The 24286-nt window shown below is 39.5% G+C and overlaps 1 protein-coding gene across 11 annotated transcripts in view; it reads right to left on the bottom strand.

Moving 5' to 3' along the window:
* The window catches only part of ANKS1B (ankyrin repeat and sterile alpha motif domain containing 1B), a 953137-nt gene that overhangs the window by 58845 nt on the left and 870006 nt on the right, over nucleotides 1–24286 (bottom strand). For 6 of the 11 annotated variants that reach the window (XM_036866270.1, XM_036866272.1, XM_036866271.1 and 3 more), the window contains one exon: nucleotides 3833–3907. The exons of 3 other annotated variants lie outside the window; for them this stretch is intronic. In XM_036866270.1, the coding sequence (XP_036722165.1) occupies nucleotides 3833–3907 (75 nt within the window). The remainder of the gene's footprint in view (nucleotides 1–3832; nucleotides 3908–24286) is intronic. 2 more of the 11 variants (XM_036866276.1, XM_036866274.1) reach the window with 1 other exon arrangement.

Below are 24286 nucleotides of genomic sequence, written 5' to 3' on the forward strand. Positions count from 1 at the left end.
CCTGAGCAGACATGGCAGGAGCTGGGGGTACCACGGGTTGCGGGGCAAGGGTTGGGGGGTAGGGGTGGGGATGGGTGGGGTGAAGCTGGGGTTCTGGGGACATTTGAGGTGTTCGTACATTAAGCATGCAAATCATATGCAAACTCATTCTCTAATTGCTGAATTAACTCAGGCACTTTTATAATTGAATTTCAATGTGAGTTCCACATATACTTAAAGCAGAATGCTGATGCAAATATTTACATCATCCACAGACGTCGCAGCAGCCATTTTGGGAATTACAAGCCCCAGCATACAGCACCTCAGTCTGGAGATCATTTCCATCTCTTATTTGATAACCACTTGAAGAAATCAGTGGTGCTTCCATTTAATCTGTTTAGGCAGCGCCATCATCTGCTCTCCTATGACTCCACTTTGTCCAGAAATCACAAACCACTGCTTTGAATCCAGAGTGATCTGACACACTTCCCCCACGTGCAATGGGGGGAGATAATTATAGGGAAGAGAAACAGAATCCTTACTTTATTTTCTTTGAGGCCCAGAAACTTTGCTCCAGTCCAGATATTTTAAAAATTCCCTACAGGGACTGAATCTACCTTTCTGGAAATAGAAACTGAATTTTGTCAGACTTAGTGCTATTTCCAGAAATTCGTTTTCAAACAGAGGGAAAAGTGTTCTTAAAATTGAATTTATAAGGATATAATTTTCCTTTCTTCCTGGAAATTCATCAACTGATTTTTTTTTAACCTTAGATCTAAGAATATTTAGAAGACTCTGCTTGTACTTGTTGACTCTTCTCTTTGGAATTAATTCAGTGGGAAAATGGATGGACTCCTCATTACTCTATTGTAAAGGGCAGATGTGGCCTTGATCCTTGGGGTGGGATTCAGCTTCACCTGGTTGATGGGCAGTAAAAACAAAAGTGCTCAGAGAACAAGGGTGCCTTAGGTCTCCGTCCTTTTGGAGGCTGAATTACAGCAGGAATGAGCTATGGAGGAAACAGGTCGAGTGGTGATAATACGGAGGAGCTGTAGAGACCAAAAAGCAAATACGGGGTTTTGCCTCGCGTATAAAATAATTTCAACTGTGAAGCCCAGTATTAGCTCTTGTTAAATAGTACATTCGTATCTAGATAATATCTGTATTTCTTCAGGTTAAGTTTAAAACATTAATAATTTCCCAGTTAAAAATGCTTGTTAAATATTAAATAAAAATCAAACAGACTTAAAAAGTCTTTTGCCTGAAATCATGGTTTATAATCAAGTCTTATCTTTACTGAAAAGTAGATCTAAACATGGGTTACGATGAAGCAATACTATTTAATTAGAATAACAAAATAAAATCGAAAAAGTCTGGGGTAAAAGTCTGTCATATTGTAAACTATTAGTGACTGGCAGTGCTTTTTAAAAGGCTTAAGTAATTGCAGAAGAGAAATGAAAATGATCCAGGGCACTCTTACTAAATATCTTCAGGATATTTCTTTAAAGCTTAAAATACTTAGAGAAAAAGCTTTTCTTTAGGTTCACGTATTGAATGCTCTTAACAGTCCAAGAATTTGGCCATGGATTAAAACCTTGTTTACTTGGCATATATGTATGTATTTATTTCCTTTAATATATATCAGTTAAACAGAGGGAAATGTACATTATTAACTATCCCTTCAAGCTCAAATAAAAATTAACCTTCCAATATGAAAGAAGAACATAATTTGAGATTAAAGTTTTAAATGGAGAATTGATTCTGCTTAATAGGTATTTGTCAACTGCCAACTAGAAATTCATAGCCTGCTGAGTTTGAAGGATTATAATTGGGCCATACCCAATATAATGTAATTAAATTAAATGTCTCATACCACCAGCTGAAAAGTATAAAACCGCTAACTGAATTTAGTTATAACACAGAAAAAAATTTGCAAAATTTCATAGATTTTTATTGGATGGCAGATTCTAAAATGTAGCTTTTAATCTTTTCATTATTTCAAAAGGTGGTAAAACTGCAAGGTTTTAGTTCATGTGCACCAGACATATAATTCTAAAACATCATATCATATAGCTCTCTATCCCCAAAAATGGAAACTGAAGATACCACATATTCTGTATGTTCTGAGAATACAAAGGGGAAACATCGTCTATATTCTTACTTACTTCTTGAGAAAAAAGTTCTGTAAGGATGTCAGTAGATAATTAAAAGCTATGATTATGACTTAGTTTTCTAACATGAACAGGAAGATATGGTATTTTCCAAGCATGACTTAGTTTTCTAACATGAACAGGAAGATATGGTATTTTCCAAGCCTTGTATTATTCTTTAAAGAATTTTTAAAATTAGGATTTAATTGATTTTTTTAATAGAAGCTTTTAAATCTTTTCTACTAGGAACTGCTCCCACCTACCTGCTTGTAAATTTAGATCTGAATATTAACAAACATTATTCTCTACTGAGAACACTTAATGAAAAACTAAAATGATTTTAAATGACAACGGTAATTTTCAGGTTTCACTTTCAATAATTCTGACAAATAACAGAGGTGGGCTACCCAAACATGTATGATATATGTGATTACATTTACTTTCCATTATCTCTACAGCTTTGAAGAGGGCTACATATAGCTCTATACTTATAAATACGTATACATGTATTTGGATGTGAATGTAAGGAAAGGTCTCCTACAAACATTCACACACACATGAAAGCAAGATGCTGCTGCAGTTCTTTTAAAACATCTTCAACGACAAAGAATGCTGGTTTGGGCAAATGCAGCTGGTTATCTTGAATTTGTTCCTTTTGATGATAAAGAGCAGAGATGGCCACTTCTGGACACGAAAAAGCACTGGTTAGAATTTATACGTGTTCAGGAGGAACTGCGGGGTCACTGGAGCATCAGTACCAGGCAATGCATAGACACTGTGGTCCCCAAGTGCCAGAAATTCCCATGCACAGGAGGAGGGGTGTGCCTGACATGGCACCTCAAAAGAGGCCCTTTGCATGCCACCCCAAGAGCTCTGCTTAGTGATTCTCAACCAAATGTCTCAACCTCTTAGACAGCAGGCTATCCAATAAGAGAAATTTAATGGAGTGTGAAAATAGAATTGTATTTTAAAATACAAAATGGAAAAAAAACCCAGACATTAAAATGTTTACTTTCCAAACAAAAATGAATTTTTAAAAAGTATGCAAAGGTGAACTGTGAATATTTGAATATTAAGCAGCTCAGAGTAAAACAGGTCATGATTTCACACGCATTCCAAAGACCAATTCAGTACTGTCAAGTGGAGAAAAAAGAAAAAGGCTGAGAACCACTTTGTAGCTGTAATGGTGCCTCTCCTGGCTATACTCCTCCCATATTTGCATAAAACTTATATATAATATCATGCAAATCATACTCAAATATTTCTCACAAGTAAAGTGCATGAACCTTTGAGAATTGTTAGGCACAAAGGACTGAATAGCCCATGAACATGGGAAATACAAAATGGGGAAGAATAACACTGATATATACATGGGTATATATATATCAATTTACCCTTTTCCTTTTTCCTGTAAAAGCAAGCTAACGCAGACACCTGGGATGAAAGCCAAACTCACATGGGACAGATTTTAACTGTAGACTTCAAAACCAAGTATGTTTCTTATTTTAGGACAATGTTTGCACGTTAACTAGTGACAAGGCACAGTGAATGAAGTATAAGAGACAAAAGAAATCTCAGGAGTTGTTAGACATCACAAATTTTCTGCATTGCCAGGACATGGTCCCTATAGCTACTGACGACACTTTGCAACACACGACACAGCTTAAGTTCAGGAAGAGAAAAATAACCATTTGTAACCTTACATTATGAACCTGATGGATGGCTGAGAAAGGAAATCCAGCGTTCTGATTCGTCCATATTTCACAGACAGACGACTGCTGATATAAACAGAAAACTATCTCATCTTGTCAATATTTAAAACACAGCAGCTACCAAGGTAGCATCAAGGAAGGGAAGGAGGAAAATAATAAAAAGCAAAGAATCATATTTCTTAAAAAAAAAACAACTCAAAACACCAAAAAAACCTTTTAGGGTGCCCGAGGTTTAATAATCGACTTTCAAGTCATTCTTTTGCCTAAAAACATTTTTGGGTTGGCTGGAAAAAAAAAGACCATTTATGCATTAGTATTATGTCAAGGGTAATTACCAATCCACGCACATCTTGGAAAAAGCAAACTGTGTTTTACATTTGCCGAAGAGAATGGAAATACCTTCGCTCTTCATGTCATTTATTTCAGAGGATAAATATTTTTATGAAGTTCAAGAAGGATGGGAAAAAAATCTTTAACACAGGTCAAACACTTTTATTTTCTTATCTTCAAATGACTGAGAGCAAACAACGCAATAAAATGACTTTCCTAATTTAGTCATTGCTCAAGTTGATAAACCTGGAGAGATTTTTCCCCTCCAGAGCTCTCAAGAGCAAAGCTCTGTGATTAACAAAGGAGAAGTGTCAGTTTGCTGCCCAGCAGAGGGAATGTGTGGTGGTGGAGGGGCCCCAAGGAGGCACAGCAGGGGGGGGCTGGGGTCGGGAAGCTCAGCTCCGTCCCTCAACCAGAAACTCTGGGGAACGCCATTTGGTGTTTGTGAGCCTAATGAATCTGCTCCATGATTCGGATTCTCTCCCACACCATTAACAATCTAGTAACCAACAATTATTAAAAGGTAGTAACGTTTGCTTAGAACCAAATGCCAAATGAACCAACACCCTCCCAGGAGTTATAGCAGAAACCACCAGATAAACCAACGAGACTCCTGGCTTGACCTTTACAGAGTTCTTTTCCTGAATTCCATCATCTAAAAGACACCATGAAACTGAATCACAGAAAATGGCAGAACGCCTAAACTTATTCAGCCAAGCACTGTGAACATCCCCAGAATTCACAAGCCCAGCGCACAAAGATCAGTGCAGGAAGGAGATAGGAACGTAACCACAATACAGTTTAGAAACCCAGCAAAGAACAATATCATCAGCAAATGCATTGTGGAAAAGCAAGCTTATCCCTGGCTAAATGTTTCCCCCACCTCCACCCTCCCAGAAACGCTCACCAGAAATTTAACATCTCTCTCTCCAGTTCCAAAGGCAGCTCCACACACACCTACATCTTTGCTTTCCATCCCTTCTGTCATCTGGGTGGCTTGCTGGGGACAGACTGTCGGGTAACTGGCATTCCGTTAAGAAAGTAAGATACCTGGGGTCTGACCAAAAGGCACCTCCAACCACCTCTGCTATTAAACCAGCTCTGCTATTCTCAGTTTCTGCTCTAAACTTCATGCTATCTTCTCCACAGGGGCATCTTCCCCTTCCTTCTTTGCAAAAATTAAATCTCTAGCAAGTTAAGTCTTGGGGCCATTAAACCCCCAGCCTCGTCTCCAATAGCTGTCATCTGATTTAAATATATTAATTCCATGCTTCAGCAGGATTCCCATCTTAACCGGCGCCAAACATACTTCTAGGATACCCTTAAAGCACTGTCACCCACAGTTCTGAGATAGTTCTTTTACAGAAATTACATCTTCTACAACTTTCACAGACTTTTAGTGCTGGAAGTAAACCAGGGATCACCTGTCATCTGACAGATGAAGAGAAGGACATTCAGAGAGGTTAAGTGGCTTGCTGTGGTCACACAGGGAAGTGTCACAACGTGTCAGCCTGCCAGGATGGCTAGGGAGGAATGCCAGCCCAGTACTGACCTCCCCAGAAGACGGAGAGAATATTCAGTTATACGGAGGCTGTTTGCTAATCCTGAAACAAATATATATAAATGGAGCCAGTTCATGGAACAGTCTCAACTCCACAGGGGTTCAAATACCTTAGAGTTTTGTTTTCCAGTCAACTCCTCCCAAATGGGCCATGCCCGGTCCCTCCTCCCTGGTGGGCAACAGGCCAAGTGACATTTTGGGCAGCCTGCATGACCTCCTGGTCACTTTGAGTTATGAAGAATTCATTTTTATAAAACTCCAATATCATTTATGATTCAAACGGTGCCCTTCCCCACCACACGCCAGTCTTGAGGCTTAAAGAAACCCGAGGTGGGGTGGCATGGTCCTCCTTGGATGCCCCCCACGCCAAGCTCAACCTCCTTCATGCACTTAGTTGGGGCGGAGGATACAGGAGAAGGACAAGGGCCTCTCTTTTACTTGGTAGTGGCTGAATTCTCCCTGCTGGTTGTCACTGCTTCTCAGGGTAACACTAACTTGGTCTCTGATCCTTCTTATAGGAGCTGCCCCGCCCTGGGTTCCACCGTATCTGTGGAGGTTCTCTGGAGGTCTCTGCTGGGGAGGGGTGTCCCTACTGCACAGTCCCTGATGTGAGAAATCTGGCTCTAGCCTGACTTTCCCCAACCCCACCCAGCCTTCCTAGGTAGGACGCGTGCACGCCCCTTGGGCGGGATGCAGGAGAGAGTGCACAAGTCCCGCCTCCTGACTGCTCACCCACAGCACATACATACATCCTTGCCATGCAGAGCAGCCTGCTCTGGGACCAACCCTCCTCTCTGCCAGGACATGTCCCTCCAGTTCTCTCTTCCTCAGTGCAGGTTGGTTTATGTGCATCTGCTCCCAGAAGTTCCCCCACTCTGGGTGAGCGTTCCTCTTGGAGACCTTCTCCTTAGGCTTGGGTTGCACGGGGATGCGCTCTCTCCCCTCCCATGGGAAGGGAGGAGAAGCCTCGGTTCTTTCCACAGTGGCTCAGACAATTCTCTGCCCCCCCGGCCCCCAGCACCAATCTTGTGCCTCTGCGGACAGGAGGCTGACTGTGCAGGGCAGGATCCACCACCTGCTGGTAAACTCCAGGTAGGGTGTCTGGCTCCCTTCGCAGCAGCTCTCTCTTTAGAACGTGCAATACTGAGTACCTACAGGCAAGTTCCCCCTTAGCATCCTGTTACATGAATCTATCTTCCAACAGTCACAGAAGTTACCAGAGAGTTAAGGAGGGAAGAGAGGGTCTTGTGCCATAATTATTTTTATTTAAAAAGATCTTGTGCCATAATTATTTTTATTTTAAAAAATCTTGTGCCATAATTATTTTTATTTTAAAAAATCTTGTGCCATAATTATTTTTATTTTAAAAAATCTTGTGCCATAATTATTTTTATTTTAAAAAATTAAAAAGAAAGATTTTCTCAGTGAAGAAATAAAACCCACCTCTAGTCATATACACCGAAGAGAGTTCCCATGTGGCTTATATACCTTTTAAAGATGTTACAATAACTATTTTTCACTTATAAGCTATGTTCAAACTTGATAAAATAAATCCTCTCGCATTTCCAATAACTATGTGCCTCAATGCAAATGGTAAAAAGTCAGATTTAAAAAATAGAGTTTAAAAAAAAGGCAGTTAATTGTATTTTAGTTATGGAGATTGTTTTTTAAAGAGCTGACACATGTCAGACATCACAGTAATTCTGACGGTAGCAAAGACTTTACCAGGCGTGTAAGAGCAGTAACTTAAGGTAGACCAGCTCTAACTGGTGTCTTCATAACATGAAATGGCTCTTCTTCTAGACACATGGTTACCAGGCTGAGTGTTGGAATGAATTTTTTAAATGCAAAAGAGTTTCCCCTGCAGAATTTCATTACATTTATGAAGATAATACTTCAGGGTACAACATGCATTGAAGTATAGAGTGTTCAAAAGCTTTGAGAAAGAAAATAGCAGTGAGAAAATTTCATCTGGGGCCCAAATTCCTAGAACAGAAGTGATTTAAATCTAAGTTTTAATTAAACTTTAGAATGTCCTCATGTGTAAAGAAGAGTAATAATAGCACTTGGCCTACTTATTTCATCAGGTTGTCGTGCGGCTCGTGCTAAGCTTCACGCGAGAGGCAACTTTTTCACATCTATGTTTCTAGGACCTGGAACACAGAAGCCATCAAACGTACTGACTGAGTGAATGGAATCACAGAATGTGTTCAATATTTCTTGGCTAATGGTCAAGCACCATAGGAACATTCATTACTGCTCTTCGTTATCACGTTTAGTTGATCTACTTTGTTGTTGCCTCTTGTGCCTTCAGTAAACTACATCACTGCCAACACACTTCTGGCAAAATGCACCAGAGATTAACCCTGCAGACTTCTTGTTAGAGATGGTCTCGTTTTTCCTGATAAAGGCTGAAAAAGCACCGCTGACTTTGTTGAAGAGAGAGGCACACCTATATGCTAAAGAGCTGCTTGTACGAGCCTGGAAACAATTCTGTAAAAGGATGGTAAACACCCTTTGCAATTTCATTTGCTTATTAATTTTCTCTCAGTTCCTTTTCCTCATACATTGTGAAGGTTAATTTAGTTGATCTGAACTTGAATTACCATGAAATCCAAATAAGTGGGGGTTAAGTAAAGGTATAGCAATCTTAGAACTGAGATATCAATAATTTAATGTTTATTTCTTTGGTGATGAAGTCAGCACACTTTTAGAGGTACACAATTTTATCTTGAGTTCAGACCTCTCTCCTGACTCTGGAAATGTTTTCTTAAAATGCAACACACATATTGCTATTGTTACCATTACGTATCTCGGGTTACCACGAATACAGTTCAGAAAATACAACACATTTGCATTCAAATCTAATAACAAACTGAAAAGCATATTACCTATATCCAAAGTCTTTCTCCTAAAGGTTGACTTCTTTTTTGCTCAGTTGGTGGCAACCCAGTAATTTACAATAAATTCTCTCTCCTTCGCTGTCTGTTTTCCCTTCTTTACTGGAACATTGCCTGTAAGTACTGAAACATCTTCCATTAAAAGCAAACAAGCCCCTTTCCTTGACCCAACATTCTCCCTGAGCTCCTGCTCCAATTCCTGTTCTTTAAGAAGCAAATCCCCCCAAGAAGTATCTATATGGTCTCTGCTTCCCCTTCTCCTGTCCTCACCTGAGCCTACTCTGTCGAAACTGCTTTTTTCATTTTGTCAAATCCAACTGTTCATTTTCCTTGACCTTCTGACACTTGATCACTCCTTCCTTTTTTAGCCTCCTTTGCTGGTTCCTATCATCCTCTGGTCCCTGGAGCATCAGTCCTCAATCCTTTTTCCTTCTCTGGCTTTACCAGGTGGTCTCATCCTGTCCTGACTCCCAAATTTATGTCTCCAGCCCAGATCTCTCCTCTGAACTCCAGATTCAGACATCCAGCTGCCTTCTTAACACCTCTCTTAATCTTGATGATTAAGAGGTATCTTAACTTTAAATGCCCCAAAGCAAGCTCCGGATCACCTCACCTTCCCTATAAGCTTTCTTATCTCACCAAATGGCAACCCTCTTCTTCCAGTTGGGGTCGTCCTCTTGCTCACATTTCACATTCATTCCAGCAGCAAATCCTACTGAATCTACTTCTAAAATCTTCTCACCCTCCTATCACTACCTGGTCCAAGTCACTACCTTTTCTCACTTGGATTCTTCCATTAGGCTTCCGAACTCATTGCTCTCATCCTTGCCCCCTTAGTGTTTACTCTCAACACAACAGCCCAAAGGATCCATTTAAAATGAAAGCCAGATCATGCTGTTCTGCTCCATTTAACTCAGAAGAAAATTCAGAGTCCTAATAATGGCCTGCAAGGATCTCCATCCTCTGGCTCCCATGCCCGCCCTTACCTCTCTGCCCTCTTGCTCACTCGGTTCTGGACAGCAAAGCACACTCTTGCTTCAAAGCCTCTGCCCTTGTTTCCCCTTCTCCAGATGCTGCAGGACCAGCTCCCTCACCTCACGTTCTACTCCAGTGTCACCTTCTCAGAGAAGTCTCCCCCCAAAGCCCAGCATATTGTATCCAAATTAAGTCTATGCTTTCTACGCTGCAAAGGGATTATTCTTTCAGGCACAAATTGAAAATGGGGAAAAAAGTTTACAGCATCAGAACCTGTCTTCCTGGCACCCTGACATTCATTCAGAGGTAACTACTGCTCATCTATTGGGTACAAGGCATGGGTCGCAAAGTGACTTAGAGGTCAGCCCTGCTTTTAGTCAACGTTTATGGAATAGGGATTGCTATGGACATGATCCATTTTCCTTTGTCAGGACCAGTATGTAGTAAACTGGGATTCAGAGGCTGATGGTGGGTCTTGGAAGCAGCAAGTGGGCGATAGCTCCGCCCACTCAGTAATACCAATTAGGCTCTGAAAACCTTCGGGATTCTGCCGATGTTGTGTAGCTAGTTTAATAAAGAAGCTTGTATGACTAGAGCCCTCTGGTCAGATTCTATCAGAGATGAAATTTTCTGCCTTGTTCTAGCTCTGAAAAAAAAAAAAGCTTTTCCTCTGTTTCTCCCTTATGTTTGTCATAATTTTTCACACTTTGGGGTGTTCAGAAATTGACCAGAAATAATCCAACAAGAAATACGAAAGGTTCAGAGTGAAAGCTAAAAGAGTAATGAAGTCCATTTCTTCTCTTGGATGACAGCTCTTCTAAAATAAAACAAAAACAAACTTGAAGAGAGAACAAAACAGCTTCAAAGGCAAAAGAAAAAAGGGCACCCTAACAAAGGAAGCCTTGGTCAGCAGCCAGCAAACTCAGCGCCTCCTTGAGCAGAGACTAAACGAGATGAGATCCGTCAAAGGATGGAGTCAGACAAATTCACATCAGTCAAGGAACAATGCACCAAACACCGCGTATGCATCTTTTCTTCAGCAGCGACAGCCCTCGCAGCCTCCTCTTCCACGGGCACTAACCAAACCCTGCCTGGAAATCAGAATCAGAACCTTTTGTCTCTCCTGAGTTACCCAGAAGTCGCAGGCCAGCATCTTATTTCTTCTGTCCCACCGTTGTAGATGTGGGAACCATCCTCCTCCTCTCTTCACGGGTGAGTCTTGCAATGTGTAGACACTCTCTAGCAACCATATGTGATTCTTCTCTTCAACTACGCTGTGACCGTCACAAGTTCAGGGTTTCTTACCACTGACCCTTTCTGTAAAAGGTTTCTGATCAACTATTTTATTTGCAGGGGGAGCTGGCCTAAAAAACTCCTGCTCCCCATCATTTCTTCACTTTTCTGATGAGCAGTCTTCTCAAACCTTCATGATTGTGACCTTGACCCCGTATCACGGAAATTCTTGGACAGATTGGTAATCACCTGCTGGAAGTGAAAAGCCAGGCCAATAGCTGTTTTCCCATGTGTGACCCATTATTGCTGGCGTCGGAATGAATCAATCTAGCAAAAGTGGGAGGAAGTAAACACTACATTCGGTCTCATCATAAGTACGCTGACATGATACAAATTCTGATATTACTTGCTGCCTGCCCAAAGTTACAGCTTTCTCTCACTCACCTCCTCCCTGCTTCGCTCCTCCCTCTCTCCTTCCCTCCCCCCTCCTCCCTCCTTTTCTCCACCCCCCCACCGTCTTTCTTCCCTCTTTCCCTGTAAACTCTGATTCTGCTACTGACAGCACATAAAGTAAGCTCTCAGCAGCCAAAACAGGAGAGAAGTATAGCTATGTGACCTGTTATTCATTTGTAGAGATAATACATGACCTGCATTCCCTAATATGACAGTTGTAGCCCTAAATGACATTACACAATTATTTATGAAATCTCTTCACAGGAAAAGAAAAAACAGAGCAGAGGGAAAAAAATGGAACACTGTCTACAATCCAGATCTTACTGTTCAGCTCCCCAGGTTCCCTGGATGTTGCAGGGAATTTAAGTCAATTGGGATCACGCTGTTTCTTGCAATATGGGCTATTTTACTTGTTCCCCCTCAAAGTTTGGATGCCACCACTCTTGATACAAACATTTTTTCAGGGTCATTAGCAGAAATATTAATCACTCATTCAAAACTGCAGCGATCAGCTTTTTATCATAACATGAACTGCTGCAAAGAAATTCGATTTTGCAAAGTATTAATTGTTCTTTGCCTGTAACATCTCTTTAAAATATACATTATTTTCCTTTCTTGTAAATCGACGATGTCATTTTTAAAATTTAATCCCATTTATTAACTATATGCTCAACATTGGTTCCTGCCTCTGGTAAAAAAAAAAGAGGTATTGGACAGGCCATTCATTCAATGATGTTTATTGATACCTCACTATTTCCTCATTTTTTCCTTGTGGAATGTATGGGAAAACAAGGTCTGGTTGATTTAATCCTCTTGCATGATGCCAACCTAAGAGGTCGCTGGTAGAAGGCTACACAGGTTTTTCCTCAGTTCTGCCTTGCTCAGCACTGAAATCAATACATTGGAGGAATTACTTGAAAGGCACACTTTTTTGAGGTGCACTTTTAAAATCAGCATATTACATAGTTGGGAAGGATCACCGATACACTGAGCATTGACCAAGTTCTAAAACGGCATTGACATAACAGGATTACTGGACAAACAACTTGATAAAACTGTCTGAGCTGGAAAGGAATAATATAAATGTAAAATCCTGCATTAAGGTAAAATACACACACACACACAGCACTGCTCATGGCCATTGATAAAGGCTGGGACATTTCCATAAAGAAAAGCTCAGTAAGAATTAACCATATCTCAATGTTGTTAAGCATGAACATCAACAAAGCAGACATGCCCAGAGCTGGGGAATCCGGACGCTGTGTAGCCTGCGTCCCACTTATCAGAATGACACTGGCAAGATGTGGCTGTGGTTAATATAGTGGAGGGAAGACATCAAATTGTCTTTAGTCTTAAAGAACTATTCTCAGCAAGAGGGAGTAGATTTATTCTTCGTGTTTTCAGAAGATAGCATTAACTAACTACATGGGAGCTTTAAGGAGGCTCCTTTCAAGTCCATATAAGGCAAGAGTTCTATTAATTAGAACTTTTCCGATGATGATGGGGCTGGCTGCCTCACAAAGTGGGGGCTGCCTTACAGGGACAAGTTCAGGAATAAACTTGTGGCTGTTTATTAAGGATGTATTAGAAGGGGTGCTGCATCAAGACACATTTTCTGGCCCCCTCCCACCTTAAAGTTCTCTGCTTTTCGTTAACAGAGGCACAAAAGAATCCTCTAGCCATAAATGCATGTAGATATTGCAAGTTACTATACATTTTTGTGATACTACATTCAAGCCTCAAAGTAGAGACCGATACAGAAAGGGCCGGGGGGGGGGGTCACATCATTTCACAACTGGTTATGTGAAGCAATTGTTTGCTACCCCTGATTTGTAAAGAATGAAAAGTTGGATGTCAAGAGCAAAGGATCTTCTTTAAATACAACGTTTATCCACACCACCTTAGAGGTTCAATTCTCTATTAACTTTGCATTTACATGAAGTATTAGATATTAGTAACAGAATTTGTCAAAGGATTAAAAAAAATTGCACTGAAGCCTTTTGGGGTTCTAGAATTTTTAGAATGTGTCATGTCTGCTGGTATAGACACAACCCGGGTGTTCATCATCACAGTGGTTAAAGCACAGGCTCTGAAGCTAGACAGCCTGGGTTCAAATCCTGGCTCTGCTTCTTACAATCTCTGTGGCCTTGGGTCAGCAACACAAAGTCTCCGAGCCTCAGTTTCCTCATTATAAAGTTGTATTAATCAGTGCTGGCTCTGACGATGATGACGATGAACCAACTACCAGATCTAAGCTTGGCAGGTGATATGCTACTATTCCAGGTAGTTTGTTTCTCTAGAAGATTTGAGACCATCCCAGTTTGTGTCTAAGCTGGAGTCCTGGAAACCTGTGGTTTTGTGATACCTAATACCTGTGTAAAGTAATCTGGTCAACACGTATTTATGGAACGCTTATTACAGGGAATTAAAAAATAAGGAAGAGTCAGGCCTCACCCCTATGTAGCACTCATACACTTTACTATAAGAGAAGTAAAATGAAATTTAATATACAATAAAATAACATATTTTTAATATATGTTAACTCATGAAGTATTTAAAAGTACTTAAGTATGGATATCATCTATAAATCCTCTCCAAAGAGCTCCAATGCTAACTAGGTTATAACACAGATAGGAACCTTCTGCACAGTGTTTGCAATCCTAAGAACTATTGTTTCCATATCTGTGGAAAGGTATTAGTTTGGGGCTTACCAGCTGGAAAATAGAAATAGTTTTGTAAAACACAGCTAAATATTATGAGCTTTACTTTAAAATGCATTTATTCCCAGTTGCAGTTGAAAAAGCATAGTGTAGAAGGAAGCTACAGTTATCTCAAAATAATAATAATTTCTAAAAACACCCAAATGTAGAGCTGTATACTTTGTAAACTACTGTGACAACTACTACTTTACCTGTGCCTCACAACAGTGATGTGAGGGGGCCTTAATCTCACTTGAGGAAGAGAAAACTAAGCCTCTGAGTAGCTAAGAGGCTTGTTCAAGATTACAGAGGTATCAGATATCAGAGACAGAATTTTTAACTCTGACCTCATTACTTCAAATCTGGTATTTTAAAAAAGCTCATCAAATCAAGTATGCAAAAATGAAACGAATACCCATGTAATATAACAATTGTCCATCAGCTATTCTTGGAATTCGGACATCAGAATGGGTTTATTCAGGTGCCCACCACTGCTGTTTCTGTCTGCCCGGAGACCATGGCCACTTCTGCTCATGAAAGCCTGTCCACAGGAGGAGTTCCTTTGCCATCCCTCAGTTCCCGTGGTTCAGGTGGAGCTAAAACCATCTCCAGGCATGTGACCTATGCCTGGCTAATCGCATCTCTCTCTCACACACACACACACACACACGCACACACATGCTCCTCTCCTGTGTGATTAACTCAGGACACATAAAAGATCCAAACCAGCCTGATCTGAACCAATGGGACTCAATCCTGGGGCTTTTTGGGGAACTCTTGGTAAGATAAGCCCTCTCTCTCACAGGTTCAAGTTTAACAGGAATTGGACCTGAAACTCCCCTCATGCAGAGAAAGCCTGATTGGGAAAAGAGCCAACCCAGAGGACAGCAGAGCTAAGACATGAAGAGCCTGAGACCAAGATGTCATATGAGCACCTGAACCCAGGCTACCAGGACTTTGTGGCAAAAATGACCCAAATATGTGCCCTTTTCTGCTTAAGACATCTTGAGTTGGATTTTTGTTACTAGCATGCACTCAGAAGAGTCCCTACTGATTTATTACTTTAGTCATACACAAACGGAAGTAACTGAGACAGGACCGCACAATAAGCCCCATTTCCTCTAGACATTAAACACCTTCCCTTTATTTTCTTTAATACTGGAAAAAGAAAAGGAAGAAGGAGAAGGAGAATAAGAGAATTCTCCTACCCTTGAAAACATATCAAGGTCAGATTATAACAGCCAACACTGACCTGTGGACCCAAGAACTGGACTGAATCTAATAAGAAACATTCCAAAAATTTAACAAGTGGAAAAAGATAGCCTGGTGTGCCTCTTTGCAAACATGCTGCTCAATGTCAGCCAGCCTAAGGCGCCACTAAATATCACAAGGTCAATTCCACTAAAATAGGGTTTTTATATATTGTCCGATTTATTATTTATTCAGTTGAAAATAGGATCCTTTCTGTTCATGTTTTTTAAAAAAATCCATGGTCTGGTTTTAATTGGAAACATTCTCCTTGGTTAAGTACCAGCACATGATGCGTAGGTGGAGACATCACAGCTTCCCTAGCAAAGAGAGTGGAGGTGTTTAGGTCTGATGGCGTCGGTCAGAACAAACTCCTGGTCATCTAATGTGCCTCACTGATGGACTTGACAGAGAATGAAAGAATTGAGACATGTAAGATGAGTATCAAAATGTAAAAGCGACTCCATCTGAGTGATTCTCCTACTTCTTCCTATTATTTTTTTTTTTGACTGTGGTACAGGATAGACGGTAACACTTCAATGTTGCCCATAAGACGATAATCATATTGGAATTTCCAGCACCAAAGTTGTCATGGGGAGAGCATATATATATATATATATACTTAAAAAAAAATTTTTTTAGTAACTTCATTGGAGTATAATTGCTTTACTATGTTGTGTTAGTTTCTACTGTATAACAAAGTGAATCAGCTATATGTATACATATATCCCCATATCCCCTCCCTCTTGAGCCTCTCTCCCACCCTCCTTATCCCACCTTTCCAGGTGGTCATAAAGCACTGAGCTGATCTCCGCATGCGATGCAGCTGCTTCCCACTAGCTATCTGTTTTACATTTGGTAGTGTATATATGTCCATGCCACTCTCTCACTTCGGCCCAGCTTACCCTTCCCCCTCCCCGTGTCCTCAAGTCCATTCTCTACGTCTGCATCTTTATTCCTGTCCTGCCCCTAGGTTCTTCAGAATCATTTTTTTTTAGATTCCATATATATGTGTTAGCATAGAGTATTTATTTTTCTCTTTCTGACTTACTTCACTCTGTATGACAGACTCTAGGTCCATCCACCTCACTACAAATAACTCAATTGCATTTCTCTTTATGGCTGAGTAATATTCCATTGTATATATGTGCCACATCTTCTTTATCCATTCATCTGTCGATGGACACTTAGGTTGCTTCCATGTCCTGGCTATTGTAAATAGAGCTGAAATGAACATTGGGGTACATGACTCTTTCTGAATTATGGTTTTCTCAGGGTATATGCCCAGTAGTGGGATTGCCGGGTCGTATGGTAATTCTATTTTTAGTTCTTTAAGGAACCTCCATACTGTTCTCCATAGTGGCTGTATCAATTTACATTCTCACCAACAGTGCAAGAGGGTTCCCTTTTCTCCACACCCTCTCCAGCATTTATTGTGTGTAGATTTTTTGATGATGGCCATTCTGACCGGTGTGAGGTGATACCTCATTGTAGTTTTGATTTGCGTTTCTCTAATGATTAGTGATGTTGAGCATCCTTTCATGTGTTTGTTGGCAATCTGCATATCTTCTTTGGAGAAATGTGTATTTAGGTCTTCTGCCCATTTTTAGATTGGGTTGTTTGTTTTTTTGATATTGAGCTGCATGAGCTGCTTCTATATTTTGGAGATTAATCCTTTGTCCGTTGCTTTGTTTGCAAATATTTTCTCCCATTCTGAGGGTTGTCTTTTCATCTTGTTTATGGTTTCCTTTGCTGTGCAAAAGCTTTTAAGTTTCACTAGGTCCCATTTGTTTATTTTTGTTTTTATTTCCATTTCTCTAGGAGGTGGGTCAAAAAGGATCTTGCTGTGATTTATGTCATGGAGTGTTCTGCCTATGCTTTCCTCTAAGAGTTTTATAGTACCCAGCCTTACATTTAGGTCTTTATTTCATTTTGAGTTTATTTTTGTGTAAGGTGTTAGGGAGTGTTCTAATTTCATTCTTTTACATGTAGCTGTCCAGTTTTCCCAGCACCACTTATTGAAGAGGCTGTCTTTTCTCCATTGTATATTCTTTCCTCCTTTATCAAAGATAAGGTGACCATAGGTGCGTGGGTTTATCTCTGGGCTTTCTATCCTGTTCCATTGATCTATATTTCTGTTTTCATGCCAGTACCATACTGTCTTGATTACTGTAGCTTTGTAGTATAGGGAGAGCATATATTTTGAGAAAAGGCAGTTAACCGTCCACATTAACAAACTAGGTATACAACACATCAGGTTTAAATTCCAAGTACGAAAGCACCGTTTTCCACTTTTGCTTGGCATGATGCCTTTGGGAATAGATGGTTGACGGTCCAGAGTTCCTGGCTTGAAACAGGGCACAGATATCATCAACATCCCAAGTTATCACTGAAGCTGGTGTGTTAGCTTGTCAACTCAACAAGCTGTCACATCAGAAGCTCCTGATGGAAGAGCTTACTGAGTTTATTCTTAACCTTCTTTTTTGGGTTATATATTATCTGTCTGTGCTTAAGTATTAGAAGCTGCTCTTTAGACCTTCATGGAAAAAATTTTTGAAGTCATGGACATGTTGAGCTTTTCTGAGCAGTGGTGAGGTGATGAAAATCTAAATTAAAAATTAGCCACTAACTCATGGACATTTGAAAAAAATCTAATGTAACTCAGTAATAAAACTTGTTTAGTGGGGGAAAAATCACTTTGTAAAATGCTGTTCTTTTCAACACAGTTGTACCATTTTTTGAAGGCTGATTCTGTAAATTCCATAACATGAGAGCAGTGGGTAGAATTTCTAGGAACACCAGGCTTTCTTTCCCGAGAAAATACAGAAGAATAAATTACTCCCTTCTTTCTCAGAGGCTGGCTCAGTGTTTGCCTCATGGATTTTGGGGCTATCCATGCTTTCTAGTTAACAATTTTGTGTACTTTGTATTGCAAACAAGTTTTAAAGTTCATTTAAGTCAAAAACAATCCTTTCTTTCTCACTTAGTGTTTTCCCTTACCATGTTACAATAATAAAGTGTTATTACTGTAAGATATCCTTTGCTACATACTTTTGTATGCTGAATTTGCAGAGAACTCTTCCATCTCTCCTCTGCTTTCCCTGGCTTTGTGATCATCTCACAGATCCCTTTTCCATCATGAGAGATGCTCCTTGGCAGCCTTCATATTTAAACGATTAAAATAATAAGGAGGAAAATTCCAATTCCATTCTCAATATACATTCTAAGCATGGAAATAATACTGGAACAAGAGGATCATCTTTATAGAATGCTACAACCATCTGAGCACTTACCTTTCTAATGTCTTTGGCATTAACTGGCCCTACAATCAATCAGGGACCTTTGAATTAGGGACTGATAGATGATATATCTGAATTGATAGTCATATCATCTATCTATCTATATATACATTGTGATTTACAGTTTAGAATATACTTAAACATAAATTATCTGACACACGCAAGCCTGCGAGGCAGTCTTTATCCATGTTTTAAAGACAAGGAAACCGAAGTTCAGAGAAGTCGCATGACTTGGTACAGGTCACACAGCCTGAAAGAAACCAAATCAAAACTCCAACTGAAGACGCTGCTAAGGAAACAGCACCCACTAATTGGAGAAACCCTCACAGGCAAGAACTTCTCTGTATATGCAGTAAACCCCACAGCTACCTACAAAGCTTTTCACGAACATGGGAGGAGGGCAGAGTTCTACCAAATGTGCAGGAAGGGTTTCCACTAAGAGGATCAACAAATAAACACTGTAGAAACTCAGAAATGGATTAAAGACCTAAATACTTTAGGCCAGATACTATAAAACTCCTAGAGGAAAACATAGGCAGAACACTCTTTGACATAAATCACAGCAATATCTTTTTAGATCCATCTCCTAGAGGAATGGAAATAAAAATAAACAAATGAGACCTAATTAAACTTAAAAGCTTTTGCACAGCAAAGAAAACCATAAACAAAACGAAAAGACAACCTACAGAATGGGAGAAAATATTTACAAATGATGCAACCGACAAGGGATCAGTTTCCAAAATATACAAACAGCTCACATAGCTCCATATCAAAAAAAACAAACAATCCAATCAAAAAATGAGCAGAAGACCTAGATAGACATTTCTCCAAAGAAGACATACAGATGGCCAATGGGCACATGAAAAAATGTTCAACAGTGCTAATTATTAGAGAAATGCAAATCAAAACTACAATGAGGTATGACTTCACTCCGGTCAGAATGACCATCATCAAAAAGTCTACAAATAATCTTTTTTGATCTATCTCCTAGAGTAATGAAAATAAAAACAAAAATAAACAAATGAGGCCTAATTAAACTTAAAAGCTTTTGCACAGCAAAGGAAACCATAAACAAAACGAAAAGACAACCCTCAGAATGGGAGAAAATATTTGCAAACGAAGCAACCGACAAGGGATTATCTCCAAAATATACAAACAGCTCATGAAGCTTAATATCAAAAAAACAAATAACCCAATCAAAAAATGGACAAAAAATTTAAATAGACATTTCTCCAAAGAAGACACACAGCCAAAAAGCACATGAAAAGATGCTTCAACATCACTAATTATTAGAGAAATGCAAATCAGAACTACAATGAGGTACCACCTCACATCGGTCAGAATGGCCATCATCAAAAAATCTACACACAATAAATGCTGGAGAGGGTGTGGAGAAAAGGGAACCCTCCTACACTGTTGGTGGGAATGGAAATTGGTAGAGCCACTATGGAGAACAGTATGGAGGTTCCTTGAAAAACTAAAAACAGAACTACCATATGACCCAGCAATCCCACTCCTAAGCATATACCTGGAGAAAACCATAATGCAAAAAGATACATGCACCCCTATGTTCACAGCAGCACTATTCACAATAGCCAAGACATGAATGCAACCTAAATGTCCATTGACAGATGAATGGATAAAGAAGATGTGGTTATATATATACAATGGAATATTACTCAGCCATAAAAAGGAATGAAATAATGCCATTTGCAGCAACATGGATGGACCTAGAGATTATCCTACTAAGTGAAATAAGCCAGACAGAGAAAGACAAATATCATATGATAGCACTTATATGTGGAATATAAACAAAAGAGATATCAATGAACTTATTTTCCAAACAGAAACAGACTCATAGTATACTTGAAACTAACATGATATTGTAAATCGACTATACTTCAATAAAATAAAATTTTTTAAATTAAGTATTTTTTTAAAAAAGGGTTCTATGGTGAGAACCATGAGCTGATTCAGTAAGTTTCCACTAAACTGCTAGCAATTTTATCCTCATTCTGCCCACTGTTCCTATGAATGTATAATCTGTTAGAACATATGGGAAATTAGTATGTATTGAACTGTTACTAAGATATTCTATATCATTTTAAAATAGAAGTAGCCCACTGGGCATCAGGGGCCATAGAACAGGACATGGTCAGGCAGACAGCTTGAGTCCTGGCTCTGCCATGTAGCAGCTGCAAGGCAAAGCACTCACCCAGCTGGGTTCCTTGAGTATAGAAGGGGCTGCTGTGAGGTTTAAATAAGATACTGCATGTGGAATTTCAGACATGGATGGGGCCATGGCAGGGCTTCTATGTGGCCCAGTTTCCATTTCTCTTCCTCTAACAGTATCAAAAGAACGACCATTTGTAGAACTAATATAATATGTAAAGTGCTTTCAAATAAAGAAGTAATTGATCTAGTCATATTTATTAAGTAATACTGTTTGGATCAATATATATTAGACTTTCAACTGAATCAACTTTCTAGTGATTTAGAAGCAATTTAGACAAAGCCTTTCTAGTGCCTGACATATTGCCCCAGGCAAGTTCTGATTTGGTTTCTTTCTGGCTGTGCTACCCGGACCAAGTCACATAATTTCTGTTTCCCAGTCTTTGAAATGTGGATAATGTCTGTTTCTAAGGTTTGTACGCATCAGGTAAGGTAATTGCCTCAGGCAATATTGATATTTCTAATTAGATGAGAGCATTCAAAACACAAGAACTTCCATAGTGTGGGTTTTCTCTTACTGTTTAGGAGTCTTTTTTATTTTGTGAAAATAGAAGTATTATTTCACTTTTCCATAAGTATTTGGTTATAAATAAATGGTTATAAGTTTCACTTTGGGAAACTCCTTTTCCTTTTTTCATAACTTTGGAGAATGTGGTCCCTAAACTTTATTAATTCCATTACTCTCATTTATTATTCATTTTAAGAATGTTTTGAAAAAAAAAAAAAAAAAAGAATGTTTTGACTTCTCCTAAATATCACTCAAGAAAATTTCTAAATATTGCAATTAGGTCCTAAATACTGGAAATATTTTTCCTCCTTCTGTTATTATTTTTCATATTTTCACTTACTATCTCATCTCCACAGAACTTGGTCTTAAAAGCTGATCTGCCATGTGCTACACACACATAAATAGTTGTGTAGGATACTTTGTTTGTGCTAAAATGAGATGACAGGTGTGACAGTACTTTGGAAATTTAAAAGCAAGCTCTATACGCATTAAGGTATTATTATACAAATGTGAATGCAACATTTATTTATTAGGGATATGGAAATAGGGGAGCCTTTTAGAACTTCTGAGCTGAGTCCAATTTAGAATTATAGGCTAGAAAGCTATGTTTTCAGCATGATAGGCAATCCATTGTTTAGATGTGTTTACATCATTACATTTCATGGTTTCAAAAATCCTATTAGTACTGAACTTGATTTTGTTTCTCACATATTTATTTAAGACAATTTGATGTCACAATATTGCTTACATCAGAATAAAAGCAAACAACAGCCATACTATTTAAAATCCTCTGGATTCCAAGGCAAGTATTTTAAACATTGGTTCGAATTGAAAACAAGTAATCAAACACTGTGTTACCTTTTAAAAAAATATTTGCTAACGAACAAATTTAATAGGTGGAATGGACAGTAACTTTATCTCAATTTAACTTTCAGCATTGGTTTTTCAAGTTAAAGCACTTCCACACATCTGCTAGGCAAAAGCTATGCTCCTATGAATTACTGCAGCCACCAAGAGCTTAAGGTTCCTGGCCTACGGCTAGAATTCCAAATCACTCTTCTGGGGGCTCAGGTAAACTTGAAGCACTAGAGGGGTTTCTGAGAATAAGGATTTGTCCAGATGATTTTCTTTTAATTGTGTTTTCCTTTCTTTTAGTAAGTAAGTAAGAAAGCCTGAAGGTGGACTTCTGCCTTTTAGTGGGAAACAGACTGGTTAGGCATGCATTAACCAACCTCAAGTAAGCCCCTTGGGAGAAACCCCTTGGGAAGGAAACTCAGGGACTGAGCTCCTGGTTGGAAGGAGGTGTAACTAGCTGCTTGCTTACAGGAATTTTAATTGCTAAAATTGCTAATTCAAGTCCTTAGGAAGAAGACTTGAATTCAGCTTTACTGGCTAAGGGCATAACTTTGGGGAAGATGTGGTCTAGAGACAGTTTGATGGGTTCTAAAAAAAAAAAAAAAGCAAACGGATTTCAAAAATTATTACAGCAAATGACCAGAAACAGAAGAATAAGAAAAAACATCAATTGGGTGGCTGAGTGGTGAAAAAGTCACATAAATAAAACTGTTCAACAACAAAATTACCGAGTATTTCATATTTTGACAGGTTAAAGTTTTGAAATGGCGCTATTTTTTAGAAGGTACCCATTCATTTCTCCACGATTTTTGGCATTTCTAGACTGGGAAAGAGTCTCAAGACAAATAAAAAACTGCAATTAACACAGCCTAAAGAGCTGCAATCTCAGAATCCTTTTTTCTTATCGATTGGATTCCTGTAGTGCCATCTCCTATTTATTCTGCAGCAAAAGTGCTGTATTGAGCAGTGGGATTTTAGAAAGCTTCTAATAAGCTCCTGGCTGCTGATGGAGGCCTAGGTCTCCGTCAGTCATCCGATCATTGTGAGCAGTACACGGGAGGGAAATAAGCACATTCACACAGACCTTCCATAGCTCCCAACTCACCCACTGCTTACCTCACTTCTCTTTGTGCATTTTGGCCTTTCTCACCTGGCCAGATAAAAGTTCATTCAATTTTCTCAAGGGCAAGACAATTCCAGAAAGGGATGCATTCTGATTGGAATGACAAGAAAAAGATCTAGGCTCTTCAGACGGTAATACTGCCCCTAGGTTGTGAATCTCACAAAGACCATAAGGGAGCAATTGCTAGATTACCTCTGAGTGTGCATACTCAGGCAAAAGAGTAATTAATTTCCTCTCTGAAAAAAACTGCACTCTGTGGAGAACGCGCATAAATTACATGAGCAGTTCAGACAGGTGATTCTGTTGCTGAATTTGGCACAGTCAATAACAGCTAATGCTTGTTAATGGATGATCCGCCCTTATCCAGGGAAGAAAAGGGTCCAGGAAAGACCCAGTTTGCATTAATACATAAACACTACATGGTTCAAGGTTAAAACAAACCATGTCTCTGAAATGCTGTCATTAGAGAAATTTAACCACATATGTGATCCACAGATACTAACAAATAGCAGGAAATGTATGAACATCTTGGGGAAAAAAGCTTTTAGATTCTTTATTTAAAAAAACATCAGTGGGGGCTTCCCTGGTGGCGCAGTGGTTGAGAATCTGCCTGCCAATGCAGGGGACACGGGTTCGAGCCCTGGTCTGGGAAGATCCCACATGCCACGGAGCAACTAGGCCCGTGAGCCACAACTACTGAGCCTGCGTGTCTGGAGCTTGTGCTCCGCAACAAGAGAGGCCACGATAGTGAAAGGCCCGCGCACAGCGATGAAGAGTGGCCCCCGCTTGCCGCAACTAGAGAAAGCCCTCGCACAGAAATGAAGACCCAACACAGCCGAAAATAAATAAAAAAAAAAAAAAAAAAAAAAATCAGTGAAAACAGTAATAAGGATTAAAAGACAATACTTAACAAGAGAGAGAGGGAAAATTATTCTTTTCTTGTCTCTCCCACATTTTACACCTCCCTTCAATAAAAGATTCTCCATAATCCCAACATTGCTATTCTCTGCACAAAGAACTCTGAGAACA

The sequence above is a fragment of the Balaenoptera musculus genome, chromosome 10 (assembly GCF_009873245.2).
Source record: "Balaenoptera musculus isolate JJ_BM4_2016_0621 chromosome 10, mBalMus1.pri.v3, whole genome shotgun sequence".
Lineage (NCBI taxonomy): Eukaryota > Metazoa > Chordata > Mammalia > Artiodactyla > Balaenopteridae > Balaenoptera > Balaenoptera musculus.